Source organism: Apium graveolens, chromosome 5, assembly GCF_009905375.1.
Source record: "Apium graveolens cultivar Ventura chromosome 5, ASM990537v1, whole genome shotgun sequence".
Classification (NCBI taxonomy): Eukaryota; Viridiplantae; Streptophyta; class Magnoliopsida; order Apiales; family Apiaceae; genus Apium; species Apium graveolens.
The window spans coordinates 22962227-22985205 of NC_133651.1; the positions used below are offsets into that span (position 1 = coordinate 22962227).

Sequence of the window (22979 nt, forward strand, 5' to 3'; positions counted from 1 at the left end):
ATGTTAGATGGTTATCCAAAGTAAGATAGATTCAAACTGATAGAAGCTCTAACAGGAACTCCAATCATAGAGGGACTTGAAATTTTTGTATATTTAAAGGACCTCATTAGAGAAGAATCAAAAGTTCCAGTCTTTGTCTAATACTTGTAATTACCCAACTCAAAATCATCTAATGTACATTGCTGTAATTGTGTCAACTTCTATATTAATCTTATTTTCCACTATAACTTGGGGTTAGTCTTGTTAACATGCATGAATTTGTATTAAGCAATCTTCTCACAAATTGGGGGAGATTGTCATGCAAGACATGCATGTACTTTAACAAGACTAAGTCAAATTGATAACCCTAAGTAAGTTGTAGTGTAATCTTAGTTTATATTTTATATTATAACATTTAAAGTCTGTAAAAATGTCAAAAGAGCAGACTGTAGTCTTTTTATTTAAACAGTATCAAGCCTAAGAATTCTATCTGGAAGAAGATCGAGAAGATCATGCTTCAGAAGAATTATGAAGAAGCTTGGAGTTGAATAAATTTGTTTTGGAAAAAATATTCTAAGTCAAGATCTCTACAAGTCACAGATTTAGTGTTATAGAGAAGTCATTCGAGAACTCCAGAATGACTTATAGATAACTTAGGAAAGCTACTAGAGAACTCATAGATATCGACAAGCCAAATTGAAGAAATGAAGATTGGAGATATCGACAAGTCATTTCTTCACTAGAAAACTCAGAGTTATCGACAAGTCAAATATTACTAGAGAACTCTGAGTTATCGACAAGTCAAATTATACTAGATAACTCAGAGATATCGACAAGTCTAAATTCATTAGAGAACTCTGAGTTATCGACAAGTTAAATTTGACTAGAGAACTCTGAGTTATCGACAAGTCAACAAGTCACTAGAGAACTCAGAGATATCGATAAGGCAAAGTGAAGACATGAAGTGAAGAAATCTCGACAAGCTAAATTCTCTTATAGAGAACTCAGAGACCTATACAAGTCAAATCACCTATGGAGTATTAGAGATCTCGATAAGCCATTATACTTATCGAGATGTTAAGTTCTCTATATGCCTAACTGAAGATCTCATGGTAAAATCTCAAAATACAAATTGCAGACCAGTTCAATATCCAAGATTAACAATCAACAAACAATCCAACCAACTGGATGGACAAGTCTACAAAAAGCAGCTTAAAGAGTGTGTAAGATCAAGGGTGAAGATTAACTGACAAAGGAAGATCAAAGTTAACACAATTACAAAGATCTGCTAAGCCAGAAATGGAAGATATACTTTTCCTAAAATGGAATGATAAGTGACAGTTTACTAAAGTGTATAGCATCTTTTATTATACACTGTGTAAACCAGTAGTTAACTATCATATAAATTTAACACTGGTCCTTTGTTAGTTGTAACAATTAGATCAGGAATTCTTGTATTCTCTCAAGATTGAAGCTAAGCTCTTTATCAACAAAGAGCCTAGAAATTTTAGAGCAAAACATTCTTAATTTTAATATAAAATTAAGTGAGTTTTGAAAGATTTGTATTATACATTGTTGCATGTTTAATTTCAGTCTTAACACATCTTACTACAAGATTTGATTTACTTTGTTCAAAATCAAAATAGTTCAAGAAAAGCATAAAAAGATAAAAACCCATTCACCCCCCCCCCCTCTGTGTGTAATTCATTACTTAACAAGCAGTGCTTTCATAACAACACTAAATTAAAGTTGTGCAAACTTCTAAACCCGAGACCACATGAACTCTTATCCATACTCATCTTATCCCAAGCCATCCAATTATTTCATTTGCTATTACTTTCATTGGAACTCTATCAATATTTGTTCATAATCCTCTCAATTTCTTGACAGAGAGTTCTCGATATCAAAAAGTTAGACATGTAATACGAGGGTATGGCTTACATTCTTGAGAAGAATTATTTTGCCACATCTGAAAAGAAGTTTATAATTTTAACCTTGAATCCTTGTTGAAATCAAATCCTTTAAAAATTGAATACCAACGATTGTAATTCTTGATATTTTCAAATACCATAATCATTATATACACCCAAAATTCCTGATATCTCAAGTTGTTTATCTCTACAGACGTTGGAACTAAAAAATATGTCAAATTTTTGGAAAATTATTGCCTATCCACTAAGTTCTTCATAAGATTTCAGCACTCCTTTTATCACCACAACTTCCTCACTAGTAGCTTTAAAAAACAGAAAGTTATCATCTGCAAACAAGAGTCGTGTTAACGCAGGCGCGCTCAAGTTAATTTTTCACCCGTGGAAAATTTCAGTAGTTGCAACATTTGATAAGTTTTTGACAACCATTCTATGTATAACAGAAACAAGTAGAGAAATAACAGGTCTCCCTGCTTAAGCCCCCTTTTCGGGTTAATCGGTCCAACGAATACACCATTAAAATATACAAAATATTGAACTATTGTAACTGACAACATAACCCACTTAATAAACTTCTCAACAAACCTCATTTGTTGCATTAGAAATTGGAGATATCTCCATTAAACACGATCATAAACTTTGCCAATATCAAGTTTAAGAGATATCTCACCTTTTCTTTCATAATATTTTCGCTTCATAAAATGTATTATTTCAAACGCAATCAGTACGTTATCAGTGACATGTCTTCCGGGAACGAAGTCTGATTGAGTTTCTGTAATATTTTTTAGAAAAATCAACTTTAGGGAGTTTGCCAACACCTTTTATAATATTTTATATAAAATATTACAAAGTGCGGTTGGTCGTAAATCTGATATACGCTCCATAATATCTTTCTTGGAAATCAATACAAGATTTGTATCATTGAACTCGGCCGGAAAAGTACACTCATTAAGCCAATGCCTGCAACATTTAAACACATCATTTTGCAACAATCCCCAAAATATTCGAAAAATGTTGGATTAAGATCATCTAGCCCGGATGCTATACCGGGGTGCATTTGCTTAACCGTCACTTCAAACACAACTGAAGTCAATTTCGCAGTAAGATTCATGTTATGGGCATTCATAACCACAACTAATTCGTTGGAAACATCTGATATATGAACTTCACTCAGAGCTACAAAAACAATCATGTAATAACCTTCAATCATTTTGCACATCTCCTCGTGGTCTTCCACAACATTGTCATCATCATTTCACAAATAAGCAATGTGATTAGATATTTTTCTCATGGACACAGTGGCATGAAAATATTTAGAATCGAAATCTTTCTCAGCTAACCAAAAGATTTTAGCAAGTTTTTTTTACAATATGTCTCTTCATAAATTAGGAGCTCATTTAGTTTCTCATTCTCCCGAAAGTATCTTTTGACACCATCTGCATCAACCATGTTAACCAACTCATCAAGGATCTCCTTTTATTTCTTGACTTTATCTATGAACTTATGAAAAAAATTACGACCCCTCTAGCCATATAAGACGAAACTGAAACAAGCTTAGGTAGAAGATGAAATGCATGTAACATTGTCCAAAATTTCAGAATTTTAAATAGAAACTGGGATCCTTCAACCATGCGTTTTCAAATTTGAACCAAAATTTCTTTCTAGGAAATGACATATTAAATAGATCTAAGCAGATAGTAGCATGATCTGAAGCAATAATGCGAGTGACAGAAAGCTTATATTGAGAAAATTATGTCACCGCGAGAAAGTTGCAAACGCTCTATCAAGTCGTTCTCTAATCCAATTCAAAGCACCCTCACTATTTTTTCACGTAAAGTTCCCTCACGTGAGGTCGATCTCGATTAACAAACAATTATTAATGGTTGCACGAAAACCTTTCATTATAGATGATGAGTGATGATGAATACCATGTTCGTCTAAATGGTACAACAGATTTTTAAAATTCCCATACATACACCACATAAACTGGGAAATTGAATCCAGAAAATGAAAAAGTCCCATGACTTATGTCTTCTACTTCTCTCCAGAAAATCGTAAAAGCACGTGAGCCTCCAGTCCAGGATATTCTTTCATCATATTGATATCATATGATTATCAGATGAGCTGAAAATCATGCATTGAATCGATTCCTTCAACATAATAGCTAGACCACCCCACGACCTATTATATCTCTTGCAAACAAATACGAAAACCAAGAGTAACACTTATTTCAATTATCTTGGACGAAGTAACAAGCGTTTCAGAAAGGAACAAAAAGTCCGAGTTACGAGATTTTATAAGATCTCACAGACATCAAACTGTCCGAGAGCTCCCCAACCCTTGGCAGTTCTAACTCAAAATTTTAATTTTAACCGATTAACTTGCTCTGCAAGCTCAACCTGATTGGTTTTAAGAGAAGTTAAACAATCCAAGTCAGAAATAATAGTCTCCTTTAGAGCAAAAGATGTTACAGCCAAATCAATAGACTATAACACTCCGTCCATACCCATTGTGATTTGATCCTCCAATACATTTTTCTTCCTTTTGTGTCATCAATATTAAGCCGGTAAAAGCTTTTGTCTCAGGCTCATCATTTGAAAAAATAATAATTTTTGAGGCTTAGATTATTTTTCATAATTTCATGAAATCCCATTATAGCAGAGTTGGTTATACTTTCATAACCAGCATACCTAAAATCACGTCCCACATTATCCTCATTTCATTTCCTTCTGTTATTTTCTCCCGCAAATTTTAAAATGTCGTTGTTTCTCCCAACCTTCTCATCACCTTCCTCCTTGAGCCAATTGCTCTTTCCCAGACCTGTCAGCCGCTGTAGAGGAACTCTAAGCTAACTTATCCATTCTCTTGGTCATTCCTCACTTCTCTTATATAGTGACCTTCTGCATAATTTTTCAGTGGGTGTAAACAGCCCATAAAAAAGCAAAAATCACTCAACTTCTCGTACTTGAAGTTTATAATGAACTCTTATCCATTTTTCGGATAATCTTTTTTTTTGCGTTTTAATAATTTTCTCACATCAATTCTTATTTTCACTCGTATACATTTCTTCAAATCATATATAATAAAGTCGCCAAAGAAATTACCTAGTCGCGTGTCAATTGATTCTGATTATGTATCTGTGCCCATATGTTTAGGAATCACAATGAAATTTTGAGTGGATTCTCCCCGAACAAAATGATATGACAATTAACATTATATTATCAAACGACCAAAGTTCTTCATTCACCATTCATGATAGATCCTCTTTATGATAAAATTGAAACAAATAAATACCCTACTTTATTTCTTTAATATTTAAACCCGTTATATGTTTTCAAATATAAGTCATTTTAAATTTCATCCTCCTAGTATTGATACTTTTCTCGGTAGCGAATATACCAATCAAACAAAACTCATACATATTAATTTTTTCTTCGACATCATTGCCGATAATTAAAGTTTTATTCTCCTCTTCCTTTATGTTTAGATCCGCCATTTGTTTGTCAAATTTTGATGGCTTTGAGTGATAGTCTTTCATAATAAAGTAATTATTGATTACTTAACTTTTTACATTTTTTTATCTGTTTCAAAAAATAATTTACACTTTAACAACGCATTTTTCACATGCACCCTAGTTTATTTCCCGGATACTAAAATGGTTGGGTATGGTGACTATGACGATTGCTGTCTCAAAAATATTGAAAGTCCAGCTCACTTGCGAACTTGACCCAACACAAATTGGGATCACAAATTGGGAATTCGTGTTCCATATCAGGTAGGTCATATATTAATCAAACTAGCATAAATCTCGTGCGATGCGCTGGTTTCCATTAATATTTTAAATTTTTATTTATCAAGTTATATTATATTTTTAAAATATTTATATAAATATATAATGATTATAAATTAATAATAAAAATAATAGAATAACATGTGGTCGTAATTTAGTAGAATAAATAAACTATTTCTGGTAGTTTAGCAGATATGTAACACTATTATTTATATCTTTTAATAATAGGATAAGTTGTATTCGTAGTTTAGTAGGATAAGTATACTATATTTAGTAGTAGTTTAATAATTTAGTAGTTTATTAGATATATAACACTATTTATCTATTTTTGTAATAATCAAAATTAGACAATTATCGTTGAACCAAACCGTTGAACCAAATTATCTCTATTCCGGCTATTATAATATAGTATAGATTTAGTCACACCATGTCCTTTCCTTTAATTACGTTCATCTTTCTTAATTACATTATTTCAAGATAAACCCCCTACTTACCTAAAAACCATATTTTAAATAAAAACTCATAATTTATATAATTACATAAAAATATGATAATCATAAAATAAATCCGACACCTTATTAACAAAACACAAAAAAAACAAAAAAACAAAATTATACTTGATTTACTTATTTTTCATGTATTTTAATTTATTTCAGAATATGGTGATATTATTTCTCTAATTTTTATATTTTGGATAACAAATTAAAATTATGTTATTAGTTTTGGATATTAATTTTTTTGCACAAATATTTTTTTTAAAATAAACATTTAGGGGTGTATTGAACTTGGATTTTAATATATTATATATAATTTATGCCTTTTAATGAATTATATTTGATTTTAATTTTATGTTGTGATTTAAACACAATCCTTCAAAATCTCATGAATTATGCTCTAATTTCAAAAATCATAAAATATATTTAACAATCTGACAAAATCCAAAAAAATCTTTCATATATTAAAAAAAATCTTTTAAAATATCAGTGCAATAAACATACTCAGGTCCCGATACAGAGTATCACTCGCCGGAAAAAAATGATGATACCTGATAAATGGACAGCGACGGTAGCAAGTATATGGATCCAGTGCAGCTCCGGCTCATCTTACGCCTTTGGAATCTACTCTCCTCTCCTCAAATCATCTCAACTTTACGATCAGTCCACACTCGACACAGTCTCTGTTTTTAAAGATATCGGCGCAAACGTCGGCGTCATATCCGGCGTACTTTACTCCGCCGGAAAAAGGCCGTGGGTGGTTCATCTGGTCGGAGCAGTTCTGTGCTTTGTTGGGTATTTTTTTGTTTGGTTGGCTGTCACCGGAATTTTGCACCGGCCGGAAGTTCCGGTGATGTGTTTGTTTATGTTTCTAGCGAGTCAGGCGCAGACTTTTTTTAATACGGCGAATGTTGTTGCGGGTGTTGAGAATTTTCCGGAGTATGGTGGGACTATTGTTGGCATTATGAAGGTATACTTAGTGGAATCTCGATAAATGAATAATCTTGATAAATTAATTGGAAAACGGTGTTTTTAGTAATGATTTTATTTTGGTACTTGTTGTATATTTGAAAATGTTGTCAGTGAGTGTTGTAGTTAAGTGTGATTACTGATTAGTACAATTTTGGTAAAACTTGTTTAAATGAGTGCAAATTGCAATACAATATAACGTTAGTTCAATTGGATAAATCACGCAATGAATTTTTACTTTATTCTTGTTAAAAAATTGTAGTGTTGATTTTAGTTTTTTTGCTGACTGTTACATTCATGCTTGTCTAAACTGATCTTGATGCTAGTTACTCTTTCCAACTTATTTCTTGGTAAAAGTATGCACTTTATTTGTTCACATTTTTTCATCTCGTTCCGTTCATTGCGGACCATAGGGCGAATTAGAATTTTACTTCCATGATCACTTTTACAACTTAGAAGGCAAGATTGATCTAAAGAAGACTTGTGTAAAATAGGTTGATAGGCCTGTGCATGTACAATGTTGCTACAAACTGAAATGTGATACATGTTGACAATTTGAGCAATTGTTGTTTGTCGGTGACATGATTGCTTGTAATCTTATGTGATTTCTCAGGGTTTTCTTGGGCTGAGTGGAGCAATCATAATTCAAGTGTACTATACATTACTCGAGGACAATCCAAGTAGTTTCTTGTTGATGCTTGCTTTGTTGCCGTCTCTTCTTCCCATCTTGCTTATGTTTTTAGTTAGAACATACGAGACAAATGATGGACATGATGATAAACATCTGAATCGTCTATCATTGACCGCTTTAGGTCTTGCTGCCTACCTGTTGATCTTAATAGTTTTGGAAAATACCTTTACTTTTCAACCATGGGCTCGGATCATAATTTTCCTGCTACTTCTTCTTTTGCTATTTTCACCCCTTAGAATTGCAATAAATGCTCAAAGAGAGGAAATTTGTAGAACTGTACCCTCAAGAACCCCTTTACTACATGATACTGAGTCAGTGGAGACAAAAAAGAGTTATGCAGCAACGGATCCAGTAGAAATTTATGATTCACAACTTCACGCAGGACTAGAGAATCACACAAGACAGATTGGAGAAGAAATGAATCTCTTGCAAGCCATATGCACCATTGATTTCTGGTTGTTATTTGTTGCCATGATCTGCGGGATGGGTTCAGGAGTTGCCACAATCAACAATATTAGCCAAATAGGAGAATCTTTGAAGTACACATCTGTTGAAAGAAGTACGTTGGTTTCTTTGTGGAGTATATGGAATTTTCTTGGACGCTGTGGAGCTGGATACATTTCAGATGTTTACCTCCACAAAAGAGGCTGGCCAAGGCCATTTTTTATGATCCTTATGCTGGCAATCATGGCTTTTGGCCATTTAATTATCGCATCTGGCTTTCCCGGGAATTTGTATCTGGGTTCTGTCATAGTTGGTGTTTGCTATGGTTCTCAGTGGTCCTTAATGCCCACCATTACCTCCGAAATATTTGGCGTGCTGCATTTGGGAACCATTTTTAACACCATCGCTATTGCCAGCCCCATTGGATCTTATGTAATGTCTGTTCGGGTGGCTGGCTATATTTATGACAAAGAAGCATCAGGCCAGCAGACATGTTATGGCACTCATTGTTTTATGTTATCATTTTTCATCTTTGCTGCTGTTAGTCTTGTTGGTTCACTAGTTGCCTTGATATTGTTTTTCCGGACAAGGAGGTTTTACAAAACGGTTCTTCTTAACAGAATACGGCATTCCTCAAGAGGGTAGATGTATATTTGAGCTCAGGTCACTGTAAATCACTGGTGTTATGAAAATCTGTAGTCTACTGTTGCTAAAATGAATTTCTGGTGGTTATGCCATTTCAGTTGACTCCGAAAACTGTGAGGCATATCATCTTCAACTAATAAAGATAAGTTACACAAGTGGAAGCAAATGTCAAGTTACATTAAATCTTTATATGTATAGCTTTGTACCTGTGTATAGCGTATGCATCCTGATGCGATTCTTTGTTTTTAGAGATTAGAATTTACATCAGTTCATTGTATGAAGTAGACCTGGATATCTTAAAGACGTTGGACTTACTGCTGCCATATGGTCGACCATCCTTATAGAACAACATTCAACATAACTAACTGACTTCACTTCTCTTTGTGTTGTTGACGTTTCTTTATATAGAGTACCATGTTCAGTTTATGTTTTATCTCACTATCTTACATTTCTCAGAGAAGTTCGTTTACAGGTAGCTTGTGGATTGGCTATATGTTTGACCCTGAGCTCAACTGATTATTAACTCAGTTTCAAGGGCTGCACCTAACTTTATACCTTCCCTGAAGAAGTAACGCCAAGTTAGTACCTTCAAAATTTTGCATAAATTTTCACTAGTTTTTAGAAACCTGCCCATATTTTGTTTGTAAGAAACAGGGAATTGGTAAGATCTATGTAAATCTGGTCATACCGTTTTTTCGAGTGCTGACATATTTTTATAGGAAATTGGATATAAAAAATTTAAATTTATATAATATATTATTCTTGAGAAATGTCAGAGTCTCCAAAACGATTCCCAAATCTTCTCCAAATACTGATGTGTAACTGATATACTTGGTAATTTTTCTGAAATTTAAATATAATCCGCGTCCATTCATATGCGGCCACAAATTAAAATGTGACAAATATCACGTCATTTGAGACAAGATTTAGGAACGGATTTGGGATAGATAGCACTTACTCATTATTCTTCCAAACTTATCAATATAAAGGTGGTTTCAATTTATGACCGCCAGTATGTGTACAAAGCATTCTTCTATCCTTATCATTTATGTTCTTATCTTTCTTCATCAAAGAGACAAGGACAATAATGATGAAGTATGAAATTAGAACTTTTTCTTTCAACTTGGCAACTTCCTTGCTAGGTTTGTCTATAGAAAAAAACACTGAAGTTGCATATATATATGAGCTTGTTCTAAAAAACATTTCACAAAAACAGAGTACGAATCTTCAGAAATGATCAGCAACAGTAAAAAATGGTTAGCTACATCAGCAAGCATCATAATACAGAGCACTGCCGGCTCACTCTACACCTTTGGCATCTACTCTGCTGCCATTAAATTATCACAATCATACTCTCAACAAACTCTTGACACCCTCTCTGTTTTTAAAGATTTTGGCGCCAACACCGGAATTTTCTCCGGCCTTCTTTACTCTGCTGTTACTTTGAATTCCGGTGGGTGGTTTGGTGGGCCATGGGTGGTTCTTGCTGTGGGTGCTGTTTTGTCTTTCTTGGGGTATTTTCTTATGTGGTTATCGGTTGCTGGAATTATTTCTCAGCCGCCGGTGATAATGATGTGCTTATTTATGCTGGTAGCAGCTCATGGATTGACATTTGTAAATACTGCTAATGTGGTCACAGGTGTTAATAATTTTGCTGATCATAGGGGCACTATTGTTGGCATTATGAAGGTCTGTGTTTCTGCTCTTTTTTCCTTCTTAATTTGCAATTTAAGCTAACATTTGGCGCTGTAAATTTTAGGCATTTGGGACTATTTTTTGTTGTCAGTGATGATTCTGTACAATTTGCGAATTTATATATTTTTTAGCCTCAAATATGCAAATTTGATCTTAGCTTTATCCACTGCTATTTTACAAGGATTGTGATTCTTGAGCTTTATTTACTGCTATTTTGCACTAATTGTGATTATTGATCATCCTTTTGCTCAATTTTGAGATATTAAGCTGTTGACTATTTAGGCCTGTAGACACACACACACACACTGACTATCTTTAGGCTTGAAGGAAGGCAGGAAGCCCTTTTACAATTTCCATGATTATGTCCATGGTATGAGAAACTATTTTTACTGTTATGCTGAATTTGGTATAATGTAGAAATTCTACGAACTATGGGCAATGTTGCGATTAATTGTATCAATGATTTATATTTGTGTTCTTATGCACCCATGTATAGTTTATAGATTGGAGAAAAGTGGTATAGGAACAAACCCGAAGATCTTTTCTCCTTTCTGATATTAACTACCTTCAGTCCAATAATGTTGGTTTTGGCCATTTATTTAACCGGTGGATCATTTCATTTTATTTAACACCGCAGGGACGCTTCATATAGGGAAGTCGACACTACATATAGGGAAGTCGTTCATCAATTTAACATGTTATGGTCGTAGTGTGAGATAGGACTTACTAGCATTTCTAATTATTTAGCAGGAATGTGGTCCATATTAAACATCTATGTATTAAATATGTATATTTTGTATGAACTGTGATAAATTCTAATATTAGAATTTTGTCGCAAGATGAAGAAGGATACCCGGAGACTGGTTTCCTTTCTTAAAAATGAACCCCTCTTCTGAATTCAACAACATTGACATTTAGGGGAAAAAAATTTATCACAATAAATGATTGTTCTACTTTTGTTGCAATACTGGACCCTACCCAGCTATTGGCTCTCGATCTTACATCCGCGTTTGTTAATTTATTTCATTTTTTTATATAAAAATTTCCAACTCACATTGTGTAGGGATTTCTTGGCTTGAGTGGAGCAATATTGATTCAAGTATATCAGACGATTTTCCCGAATAGACCTTCTGCATATTTATTGATGCTGGCTCTGTTGCCCTCCTTCAACACTATAATATTCATGTGCTTTGTAAGATTGTTTAACACCAACAGCGTGGATGAGAAGAAGCATTTGAACAGGTTCTCAATTGTTGCCCTGCTAACCGCTGCTTATCTCATGATTGTAATAATAGTGGAGAGTTACTTTACTTTGACATTGGTGGGACATATTGTTATACTTGGTGCTCTAATTACATTAATATCAACTCCCTTTTACATTGCAACCGAAGCAGAACATGAAGACTCCTTGAATACTTCAAGTAGGTACCTTGTTGAGGAGAATCGACTGATGAATGGCCCAAACCAGTTGGATGAAGGACAAATTCACTGTAGACAAGATCCAAGTGACTATTCTCAGGTTCCTGGTGATGCAGATGATCAGACATGTACTAGCGACTACAGATTGCAATCGGCAGAGAACCTAAATTTGTTCCAAGCCATGCGCAGCAGTAACTTCTGGTTTCTATTTTTTGCCACATCATGTGGCATGGGATCAGGACTTGCCTTAATAAACAATATCAGCCAAATAGGAGAAGCTTTAGGCTATACGAAGTTTGAGACAAACACTTTGGTTTCCTTGTGGAGTATCTGGAATTTTCTTGGTCGTTTTGGAGCTGGATATCTATCAGATTACTTGTTAAAAACAAAAGGATGGGCAAGGCCATTGCTCATGGCCCTGACGTTGTTTATCATGAGCGGTGGTCATTCCATGATTGCTTCTGGTTTACCTGGCGCTTTATATGTTGGATCAGTTCTAGTGGGTGTTTGCTATGGCTCGCAGTGGTCACTGATGCCCACAATTGTTTCTGAGATCTTTGGTGTAGTGCATCTGGGAACAATATTTAACACAATTACCATTGCTTGTCCTTTGGGCTCTTATGTTCTGTCTGTGAGAGTGGTCGGGTATATCTATGATAAAGAAGCATCCACTGGAGGAAACTCATGCACCGGAACACATTGTTTCATGCTATCATTCATTATCATGGCATCAACAACTCTATTGGGTTCTTTTGTTGCTTTAGGGTTGTTCTTGCGGACGAGAACCTTCTACAAACAGATTATACTTGTAAGATTACAACATTCAGTTCAGTGAAATGCCGCTACTTTCCCTCCGAGTCCTTCACAAGCTATGAGGCCTTGTAGATATTCTGGCCTTTTGTTTTCACTTTCTTTGTTACTTTTGAATTTAACTAGAGCTATACATGTACATGTAGAGGAGAAAAGATGCAACTTCTTCTATCTTCTCCTCTGTATGTAAGAGTATACCTGCAAATTTGATTATTGTTTTTTTCAGCTATAACAAAAATATTGCCAAGTTGTGTAGAGTAGAAGTAGAGGGACTGAGGGACAACTGACAAAGCGCATCTAATATATTTTATATGCAATCTTTTCATATATTTTTTCAGTTTTCGAAAATTAGATGTTCCAATATAACATATTTTCAAATTAAAATCTTATGTATTATGAAATATTGAAATGATTTTGGCTTGTAAGATTAGATTACAAATAAACATATTTTAATAGTAATTAAGAAATTATCAAAAATACTAGCCTTTTTAAATTTTTTGGAATTTGAATAGTTTTGAAATATTTGCAAAAATACGGTTTGTAATCAAAATCAATCAAATATGCAACTTTTTTTACATTTTCTGAAAAATAACATAAACTTTTTTTTGTTGCATTCGAAGTTGTGTCTGATTCCAAAATCATATTTTTGCAAAAAAAAATAAAAAACCTTATATTTATAAATAAAAACTTAAATAAAACGTATTCTTTAGAAAATCATATTTATTTCAAAAACCTCTAAAATAATATAACTTTTATAAAAAATTAAAATTAAATTGGAGGATTGTAGTGTTATAAAAAGAGGCGAGCCCCAAAACAGTGGCCTCTTTGCCCTAAAATTAGTTGGAAGCAGGGGGGGGGGCAGTTAAAACTTAGAAGGGGGTCCAAACAATCCCAGTTTTTGGTTTCATCCTCCCTTCCCTTCAACGGTCATTATATTCACAATCCAAACTCAAATCTTTTCTCACCTTAATCACCCACCCCCATAACCCCCAATTGTTTACTCTCAATCTACACACACAATCTCCCTAAATATCACATCTTTTTTCACACCCTTGAACCCTAATTATTTACCCCCCCTCTCTCCTCTCTCTCTCTCTCCCTCTCTCTCATGATCTATTGATCTTTGTATCTGACCTCATCAAATACAATCTCTCTTCAAATATGTCTAACAAACAACAACCCTCTTCTCCAATTCATCACAATTCCCAAGAAAACAAGAAAGACACCAACTTTACTAATAATGGTGATGACAATTTTGTTAGGAGAGTGAGGCCTTCAAGGGCTTGTACACTTCGTTCTGCAGCTAAGCTTTACGAGGCCAAAGAAGCAAGTGCTAATGAGAGGAAGAAGAATAATAAGAGAAAGGAGATGTCTTTGTCTTTAGAAGAGTCTCCGCCTCCTTCGCCGCCTCAGGATCAGCAATGCAGTAAGATTGTGACACCTTTGGTCGGGGAGCCAACGATTTCTCAGTTGCCACGGTGGAGTATCAGGTCGATGTGGGAGTTGGCTTCGATTCTTAATTTTTTGAATGTGAGCTGAATTTAGTTAAAGTTTTGAACTTTGTGTTGAATTGTAGTGTTTTGGTGATAATGTATGTGTTTGTGATTGTAGGTGTTTAGGCCAATTTTGAATATTAAAGCGGAGTTCTCGATTGAGGAGTTGGAAACAGCTTTGATTACACCGAATAATACTTTAGCTGATATACACATTCCTTTGTTAAAGGTTGGTGCTTTTTTCATTAGTTAGGATTGCATGCTTTTTCTGGTAATTGCTTTAATTGATTCTGCATGTTCATTATAAAAATGTGAAGCTAGATTGCTTCTTTGATCACTTGATTGTTTGTTGATCCTGGATGTAAAGCTTGTAGTTATTACTTAATTTCCTATGTGCTTACGTCACCAATGTAATTCGAATTGCGGAACACTACAAATTTTCTTAACTTTTAGCACATATCGCGTTGCGCGTTGCGCTTATGCTCCACGTGACCTTTGCACTTGACCTTTGCGCTTCAGTGCGCATATTGCATTTACTAACACTTCTGTTCACAACTTGCTAACTTTAAGGCATATTACTGAATTACTTTTGACTTTGCCGCATATGATTGGCGAATCTGTTTATAAGCTTTTGAGCTTTCTTTGCAGGAATGGCCTATTCATTTTGGTTATGACTTATTAAGTGAGAATAGATTTTGTTGTACGACAATTATATGTGTGTGATATAAACTCTTGAATTCTCTATTTACTAGCTTGTGCAATGTATGTTTTTTATTTGCTTCTTTTCTCTTTTTCTTTTTATGATATTTGTTTATAATGTAGGCTACCCCGCCTATTGCTCGATTGACTCTTGGACAAAATACTTGGGTTACTGCTCTTTGTAGAAAGTTAAAGCACTGGTGGCATTGGGTAAATACCTGAGCTTCACTAGCTCATTTCATTTCAAATATATTAGTCTACTGTTCCTATGTTGGAATTCAATCGGGTTGTTCATGCATTGCAGGTTGCAGATGGGGAGCTACCAATAGTTTCATCTCATGGGTAAGAATCTTGCATATATGTAAAGATATCTACTTCTTTTAATTTAATATGCAACAAGGTTTACTTAAATTGTTTTGTAGATTTGAGGTTGAAGCATATAATAAACTTGATCCTGGTGTCCGTGTGGTGATTCTAAAAGCCTTGTGTGATATTCGTGTCGAGGTACAGTAAGGAATTCAAGCGTTTCTCTGATTTACATTGATTTCCTTTTAAAAAAAATTCCCATGGGTTATATATTAAACCCAATTTTTATGGAGGCACTGTTGTCTGTTAGGCTTGGTCCATCTAAAAATATTTTATACAACAAAATGATAAAAATTGTTGCAGCTGTGCAGTGCTTATACAAGAGCTAATATATGAAAATAGATATGGGTAAGTATTAGAAATGAGAAGGGAAGTAGTAAACACCTAAGTAAATCTGGAAAGCAAATTACTATGTAGAAAGTCTTCTTATGTTGCAAGAATGATGGGGGCATAATGTTACTCTATGAATAGGACCAGGCTTTGCAGGTTAATTGAAAAAGTTCACCTAAGATGTGATCAGGAAGGAAGGGTTTAAATGAGCAAAGCTTACTTGATAAGGATTAGAAGGGCAAATGATAAACGTCTAGAAGTTTGAAAAACTACAATCGCTAAGCTACACACAAAACTTGTATCATCTTCCAAAGCCTGTCAATAGAAAAACAGTTTGGTTCCTTTCTGCCATGCCACGGAATAGATAGATCATAGATGACACAAGTATATATTATTAGCTTTAAGTTTTCTTTTCATAGCTTTTTATGAGGGGCATCAATATGGTTTGTGTATATATTCTTCAAGAACATGTATAGCCCATGCAAAGCACGAGTCTAAAAGGAAAATGCACTTTTCACTTTTTATTTTTTATGGATTTTGGGAGTCATATTTAGAGCAGACCAAATACTGTAAGTTACTAGTATCGTTCTATTCAGATGCTATAAGAGGAGGTCCCAAGTGTAATGACCAAATAGAAAATATGAGTTATGTGCTGTACAAGTTTGAATTACATTGGTAAAAGGGTCGGATTTGTTTATAAGTTATCTAACTATAAGATATTGAGGTGTCGCGTGTAGACTGTAGAGAACAGCATAAATGATTCATGAAATAAACTGAATTAACATATGTTTTTGTTAATAACTTTTCTTGTTACCCAGCAAGAAGACATTCGGAGCTATATAGATAATTCAATAAAGCACGGTGTTCAACTTTCAGCATTCCGTAAGGAACGTATTGGTGGTGATTCTCGTGGGATCTCCTATTGGTAATTCCTTGTGCCTTTTATAATTACTATTAAGGTTCTTTATTAGGTCATCACTAGCTTATCCTTTTGTTATATTAAAATGTGAACAGGTATGTCATTGCCTTGTAAATGGAACACCATTGATTAGAATAGGTGCGATATAGATCTACTCTTTTTAGATTTAATATGTCCAGCTCTATCTTTACATGTATAGGTACGAAGATGATCCCGTCATTGGTCAGCGTTTGTACAGAGAGATTAGAGAAATTGAGGTGAAGAAAGGGAAAGGAAAAAGTGTAGAACCTATTTCTAGTTCGTGTTATCAGTGGGAGACAGTAGCAACCAGTTTAGATGAATTTCAAGACGTTTCTGTAAGTTTGTCATGCTCGGTCCCATGTTCTCTGCGCATGCCGTAAATTATTGCTGTTTTGACTTTTGACCTTTCTTGATTCGTTTGGAACATATAAAAAAAATTCTGCAAGCACAAACCCATCGCAACACAATTGCGAGATATAATTTTTATTTCATGTTTCTAGATCTACCTCAGTCATTATCATACTAGAGGTGTAAGGAATATGACAGGTTAAAATTAAAGTTGTTGATTCCCCCTAATTATGATCGCCTGACTCCTTTACGCAACCCTTCCATTATACTCATCTTTAACTTATATATATCGCAATTTAAACTCCTCATACTCACACATATCTGCAGTGCCTTATTTTTCTTGCACCTTCAAAACTAAATCAGCTGTACAATTGATCAAATTTTACTAAAATTATTACACAAAACTCAACATTGCATAAAAAATGCCAACAATAAACCTCTTGGGTGTTGGGACAGAATGTCGAAATGAGTTACTACTACACATAATAGTTACTACTACGCATGTACAACTCAAAAATATAAAGAGCAGAACTGGTTTAGAGTTTATACCAACACATAATAGTGTTCCGGTGAAGCAAAGGTTAACAATCTTACAGAATCTGGAATTTTTAAGGAAACATGTTCCATTATATTTCTAGAAAAGACTATAGAACAAGTAGAAATATAGGTGAGAAAAGGTCAATATAAGATTTTTAAAGGTTCAATATCATTATATCTGTTTAACCATATTCTATGAATTGGATAATAGCGAGTAACTAGTAAAAAAGGGAATTAATGTAGATGATCCTTCATTCCTTCCCCCTTCCCCAGCCCTGTCCCCATTCAATGCATAAGCAAGGTATTAGTTTAGACCAACTGGAAATTGCAAATACATCCTTGAATACTCAATCTAACTGGCCTTTTGGAATTTTGGGTATTTGCTCTTTGGTGACCCTTCAGAATTTTGGGTCTTTGGTATTCGGTTGTGCAAGCTTGTAACTATTTGAAGACTCAAATTTATTTCTTGATGGCAGGCTTTCGGATTCTGATAGTTATCTATCAAATTTTATTCTGCCTTAATAGCTGACAGATAAATGGGCGTTTTTTTGGTTTCTTGTTCTTGTGCTGTCCCTGACAGTCAATGTTCTGGTCTCAGGAGAAGCTTTTAGCAAGCAAAAATAGAACTGAGTGTTCCGTTGGGAAGAAGTTATGTAATGACATGCTTCCCGAGATTGAGAAGGTCCACAAGGTATTTTTTGACCATGATTATTATGTTCATTAGTTACCTAGTTAAATTAACTTCTTTATAATTATTATAATCTTATTGTATGTGAACTGTATGATCATCGTTGTCCATTGGTGTGTCTTTTGTGCAGAGAAAAGAGAAGTTATTGAAGAAACAACATAGGGAAGCTCTTCTTCTCGATAATATGATGGGTGTGAATGGGCTTGCCCCTGGACATTCCCTTCGTGGTAGAAAACGTGTATCATATACTTTTGGTAAGGCAATCCTTGGTGGCTTGCTCATTCTGTAAATTTCATCACAAATTCTTAGTATTTCAGTGATTATGTGGGTTAAGTACTGCGCCTTTGCCAACCAAAATATTACTGTTAGTATGTTATACTCCCTCTGTTTTTTTATTTGTCGCTTTGACTGTTGCACACATTTCAATGTGCTTTGACCGGCTAGTTAGAAATATAATTTTAAAATTTTTCTTTTTCTGAATTAAAATATAAGTTGTCTACTTTTATTTACCAAAAAGAAAATTTTACAAACGATAATTTTAAGTAGTCGGTCAAAGCACATTGAAATGTGTGCAAAAGTCAAAATGACAAATAAAAAAACAGAGGGAGTAATTTAGAATATTATTGCATCTTCCTATATTCGTAAGTCTTAGATTGCACATCGGCATTTTAGTACTGATATTTCCTTAATAAATCTTTAATATTTGCAGATGATTATGACAGATCAATAAATGAAGCTATCAAATCAACAAAGTATGTTTCTCACCTTTGCAAATCTAATCTCTTTTACCTCCAGTCATTTTTGCTTTTGTTTGTATCTGTTGTTTGTAAAAGCAACATCATTAGACACAGGATATGAAAGGGACTGCCTTTAGTGACTTGATAATTTACATTTTTTTCTGTTTTGGCATGTTTACAGTTAAATGAATTAATTGTGATGTTTTAATATTTCACACTTGCCAAATTGCCGAGAGCAATTTGCTCTCATTCGGTGATCAATGTTTTTTTAATTTACTTGTATATGTATTTTTTCGGAAATATATACTAATTTAATATGATAGAATTACACTAGAATAATACTTATCTTATGAAAATATAAAAAGCGCAATATTTCATTTCAAGACAAAAGTTCAGTGGAGTTCATTTTTTATTTGGAGACCTGGAGTCCCGTTTATAGGTCGTTAGATGGGATGAAATGGAGGTTTCAGATTACATTACATGTGTATAAAATAAAACCTAAAATTAGCGACCCGTACTTTACATATATTAAGTAGTTTTTTCTTCCTTATTCCATAATAAATTTTTTTTATCTATAAAAACTTTTTATTTATGCATAAAAACTTTTTTTTTTGTCATTTACTCTATATTAAATATATTACATTATAATTTTTATTAGGATAAGTTATGTATTAGAATTCTATTTTTGAATATAATTTTCATATATTACTTGTTTATTTTAAATTATACCATTTAATTTATATTTTAAAGTACTACACTTTATTTGTAAAAGATCTACAATACGTTATGCACTCTGTTTTTAAATATATTTATTCACATAATATTTTATTCTGCAAGTTGCATTATAAAGTACTACATTTTATAATTTTAAGTACTACATTCTATTTTTCAAAGTTCTACGATATGTTTTGCACTCTATTTTTTTAATATGTTTTTTTTCCCATAGTATTTTATTCAGCAAGTTGTAGTATATTTTTTATTTAGGTTTAAAAGTACTAAATTTTTATTTATGCATAAATACTTTTTTTGTCATTTACTCCACATCAAATATATTCCACTCTAATATTTATTAGGCTAAGTTATGCACTAGAACTTTATTTTTGAATATATTTTTCACATAATATGTGTTCTGCATGTTAAATTATATGTTTTTATTTAGATTTTAAAGTACCACATTTTGTTTATAAAAAAATCTAAAATATGTTATGCACTCTATTTTTTCTAATATATTTTTCACATAATATTTGATTCTGTAAGTTGCATTATATTTTTTATTTAGGTTTAAAAGTACAACACTTTATAATTTTAAGTACTACACTCTATTTATAAAATTATATTATATGTTCTACCTTTCATTTTTTTTAATATAGTTTTTCACATAATATTTTATTCTGCAAGTTGCATTATATTTTTTATTTAGGTTTAAAAGTACTACACTTTATAATTTTAAGTACTACACTCTATTTATAAAATTCCATAATATTTTCTGCCTTTCATTTTTTTTTAATATATTTTTTCACATAATATTTTATTCTGCAAGTTGCATTATATTTTTTATTTAGGTTTAAAAGTATTACATTTTATAGACTACATTCTATTTATAAAGTTCTACAATATGTTTTGCGCTTTTTTTAAAATATTTTTTAACATAATATTTTATAATATTTTATTCTGCATGTTGTATTATATTTTTTATTTAGATTTAAAAGTACTAAATTTTAAAATTTGAAGTACTACACTCTATTTATAAAGTTGTACGATATATTCTGCACTCTATTTTTTTAAATAAAACTTTCACTTAAGCCGGTAATCTTGTTACATTATTTTTTTTATTTAGGTTTAAACATACTACACTTTATAATTTAAACTACTACACTCTATTTCTGAAGTACACTACTCAATTTTTTAATATATTTTTCACATAATATTTATATACATGTTACATTATATTTTTGACTTAGGTTTATAAGTATTAATCTGTCTATCATTTTGTATTCATCTCTAACCGCACAATCTTACAAAATCTAACGGCAGTTATATAGGTGTCCAGGGTCTCCAAATGATATTGGTCTCCACTGAACCCAACTCTTCATTTTAAACATTATTATTAGTAGTGGTAGTATTTTATCAAATGATAGTAGAAAACATCACTTCCAAATTTTTTGAATAATTGTATTATTCTTAAAAGTATTGCATATACTTCTCATTTCGAAAATAATGAAGGAAAAGGAGAAGTCTTTGACGATAAAAAAGGGTTAAGCAGTATTTTGAAAAACGTAGGAATACAAGAAAGTGTTATTTTGTTTAGCTGTGAATTAAAATTAATGCACTCAAACTGTGCCCTTGGGGCACAGATTAGCCAAGCCCTTGTTTTTTATATAGTAAACACTGACAACTTTCAATATATTCTAAATGTGATGGTAAGTGCCAAGTGTGTCCTGTTGTTTGCAAAAGAGTGGTGTTGACGTGAACTTAAAGTTTCATATGTTTTGTGCAGAACAAATCAACCATCGTCTGAAAACACTGTCAGAAGAGAAGGTTTAAGACATAATTCATCGTCAAATGGTAGTAGTAGACTGGGACAAAATCATCAACGTGATTCATTCAGTGCTTTATCACCCAAATCTCCTGATTATATAGAAAGTGACTATGGGGATAATTCTGAACCATTAGATCGCAGGTATATCCATTTCTTCTCAATTTCCTATGATGCTTGTTTCTCAACTAAAAAACTTGCAATAACTGGGACAACAATTTGCAGCAATCGACGTAGGCAGAGACCTCAACGATATTCAGAAAGAGAGTTTGCTAAAGGGGTCTCAGATCAAGAGGCGGACTTTGACAGTGACTATGATATAGTTGGAGAGGTTGTTTATGATGAAGAATATTTGAGGAAACGGAAAGATATGAAGAAAATGAACAGTAGCTCTGAAGGAGATGAGTATTGGGAAGGAGAACGTGCTGAAGAGGAAGTGGATGAGGAAGATGATGAATATTTGAGTCTTAGCGAGGATAGTAGTGAACATCCAAGATTGAGGAAATTTAGAGGCCGAACCAGGAGGGAAACAAAGTTGAGGTCAGTTAATGATATCCAACCAGGTTTAAGACGTAGTAGAAGGGCCACCAGAAACCGTATTGATTATAGACGGTTAGATGGGTCAGATTCAGAATATGAGTTTCTAGAACAGGAGGAAGTGAATGCACAAGACAAGCACACCTATGGATTTGAATCTGCAGAATTTTCGTTGTGTGCAAGAAGTGTAGATTCAGAACAGAATGATGATGATTACCAGGAGATGAAAAGGGAGCCACTTGTTGAAGAGAAGCCTGAGGCAGTAGAAACAGAAAAACTCCAAGTACCTACAAAGGCTCATGGTCCAGATCAAGATGAGTTGGAAGGTGTGCAAAAAAGGCGCTTTCTTGATCTTAATGAGCTTGCACCAGGGCCTGGGTTTGACGACGGTCCTACCTCAACTATGAAAGACGAAAATACCGACAACTTGTAAGGCTTCCCTTAGTAAGTGGGTTGTATAATAGATAATATAAAATTTTTGGTTCAATCTATTATGGAAGTAAAAGTTAGATAGGTCTTCCATGGCGAATTTTGGCAATTGCCTTCCTGCATAAGTTTTATCTATGGCTATGGCAGGCGATGTATAACTGAGAACTTTGCAAAAGAAAAAAAAGAAGTGTAGAGGCATTATGTAAACTTAGTTCTCATTATTTTAGTTTTGCTACAAGTGACTTTCAAGCCAAACAAGGGTTTGGTGGTGGTTGTGTGATTGCACAAGACAAGTTGATGAATTCTCACAGGTGGATGTTTCATGGTTTGTTTAAAACTTTATTGTTAAAGTTTTTTGTTTTTCTTACAAAAGTTTTACTGTTTTATGTTCTCAAAAATTGGTCTCGAATGATGCTCTGATAATTTGTGGATGTTAGAAATTGATGAGATTAATGTGAATGTAGGGGGTTCATTA

General features: G+C 33.3%; 2 protein-coding genes across 2 annotated transcripts; both read left to right on the top strand.

Moving 5' to 3' along the window:
- The first annotated feature begins 6690 nt into the window (after positions 1-6690).
- LOC141659917 (uncharacterized) lies at positions 6691-13111 on the top strand. The gene is made up of 5 exons (XM_074466853.1): positions 6691-7161; positions 7774-8936; positions 9349-9434; positions 10127-10629; positions 11699-13111. Exons 1-5 carry the CDS (start codon positions 6733-6735, stop codon positions 12887-12889), a joined length of 3372 nt encoding a protein of 1123 aa, XP_074322954.1. The 5' UTR covers positions 6691-6732; the 3' UTR covers positions 12890-13111.
- Positions 13112-13702: 591 nt separating this feature from the next.
- LOC141723654 (DDT domain-containing protein DDR4-like) lies at positions 13703-22725 on the top strand. The gene is made up of 12 exons (XM_074525512.1): positions 13703-14394; positions 14476-14586; positions 15180-15266; positions 15361-15398; positions 15479-15560; positions 16571-16677; positions 16871-17027; positions 18176-18268; positions 18396-18519; positions 18975-19017; positions 21500-21682; positions 21764-22725. The coding sequence occupies exons 1-12, from the start codon at positions 14026-14028 to the stop codon at positions 22506-22508; spliced, it is 2139 nt and encodes a 712-aa protein (XP_074381613.1). The 5' UTR covers positions 13703-14025; the 3' UTR covers positions 22509-22725.
- The last annotated feature ends 254 nt before the right edge of the window (positions 22726-22979 follow it).

Coding starts and splice junctions, on each gene's coding strand:
- LOC141659917 (XM_074466853.1), top strand. CDS start 6,733: ATGATGATACCTGATAAATGGACAGCGACGGTAGCAAGTATATGGATC. Junction 7,162..7,773: donor CTATTGTTGGCATTATGAAG/GTATACTTAGTG, acceptor GTGATTTCTCAG/GGTTTTCTTGGGCTGAGTGG. Junction 9,435..10,126: donor AGCTTGTGGATTGGCTATAT/GTTTGACCCTGA, acceptor TATATATATGAG/CTTGTTCTAAAAAACATTTC.
- LOC141723654 (XM_074525512.1), top strand. CDS start 14,026: ATGTCTAACAAACAACAACCCTCTTCTCCAATTCATCACAATTCCCAA. Junction 16,678..16,870: donor TCTCGTGGGATCTCCTATTG/GTAATTCCTTGT, acceptor TTACATGTATAG/GTACGAAGATGATCCCGTCA. Junction 18,269..18,395: donor AGATTGAGAAGGTCCACAAG/GTATTTTTTGAC, acceptor TCTTTTGTGCAG/AGAAAAGAGAAGTTATTGAA.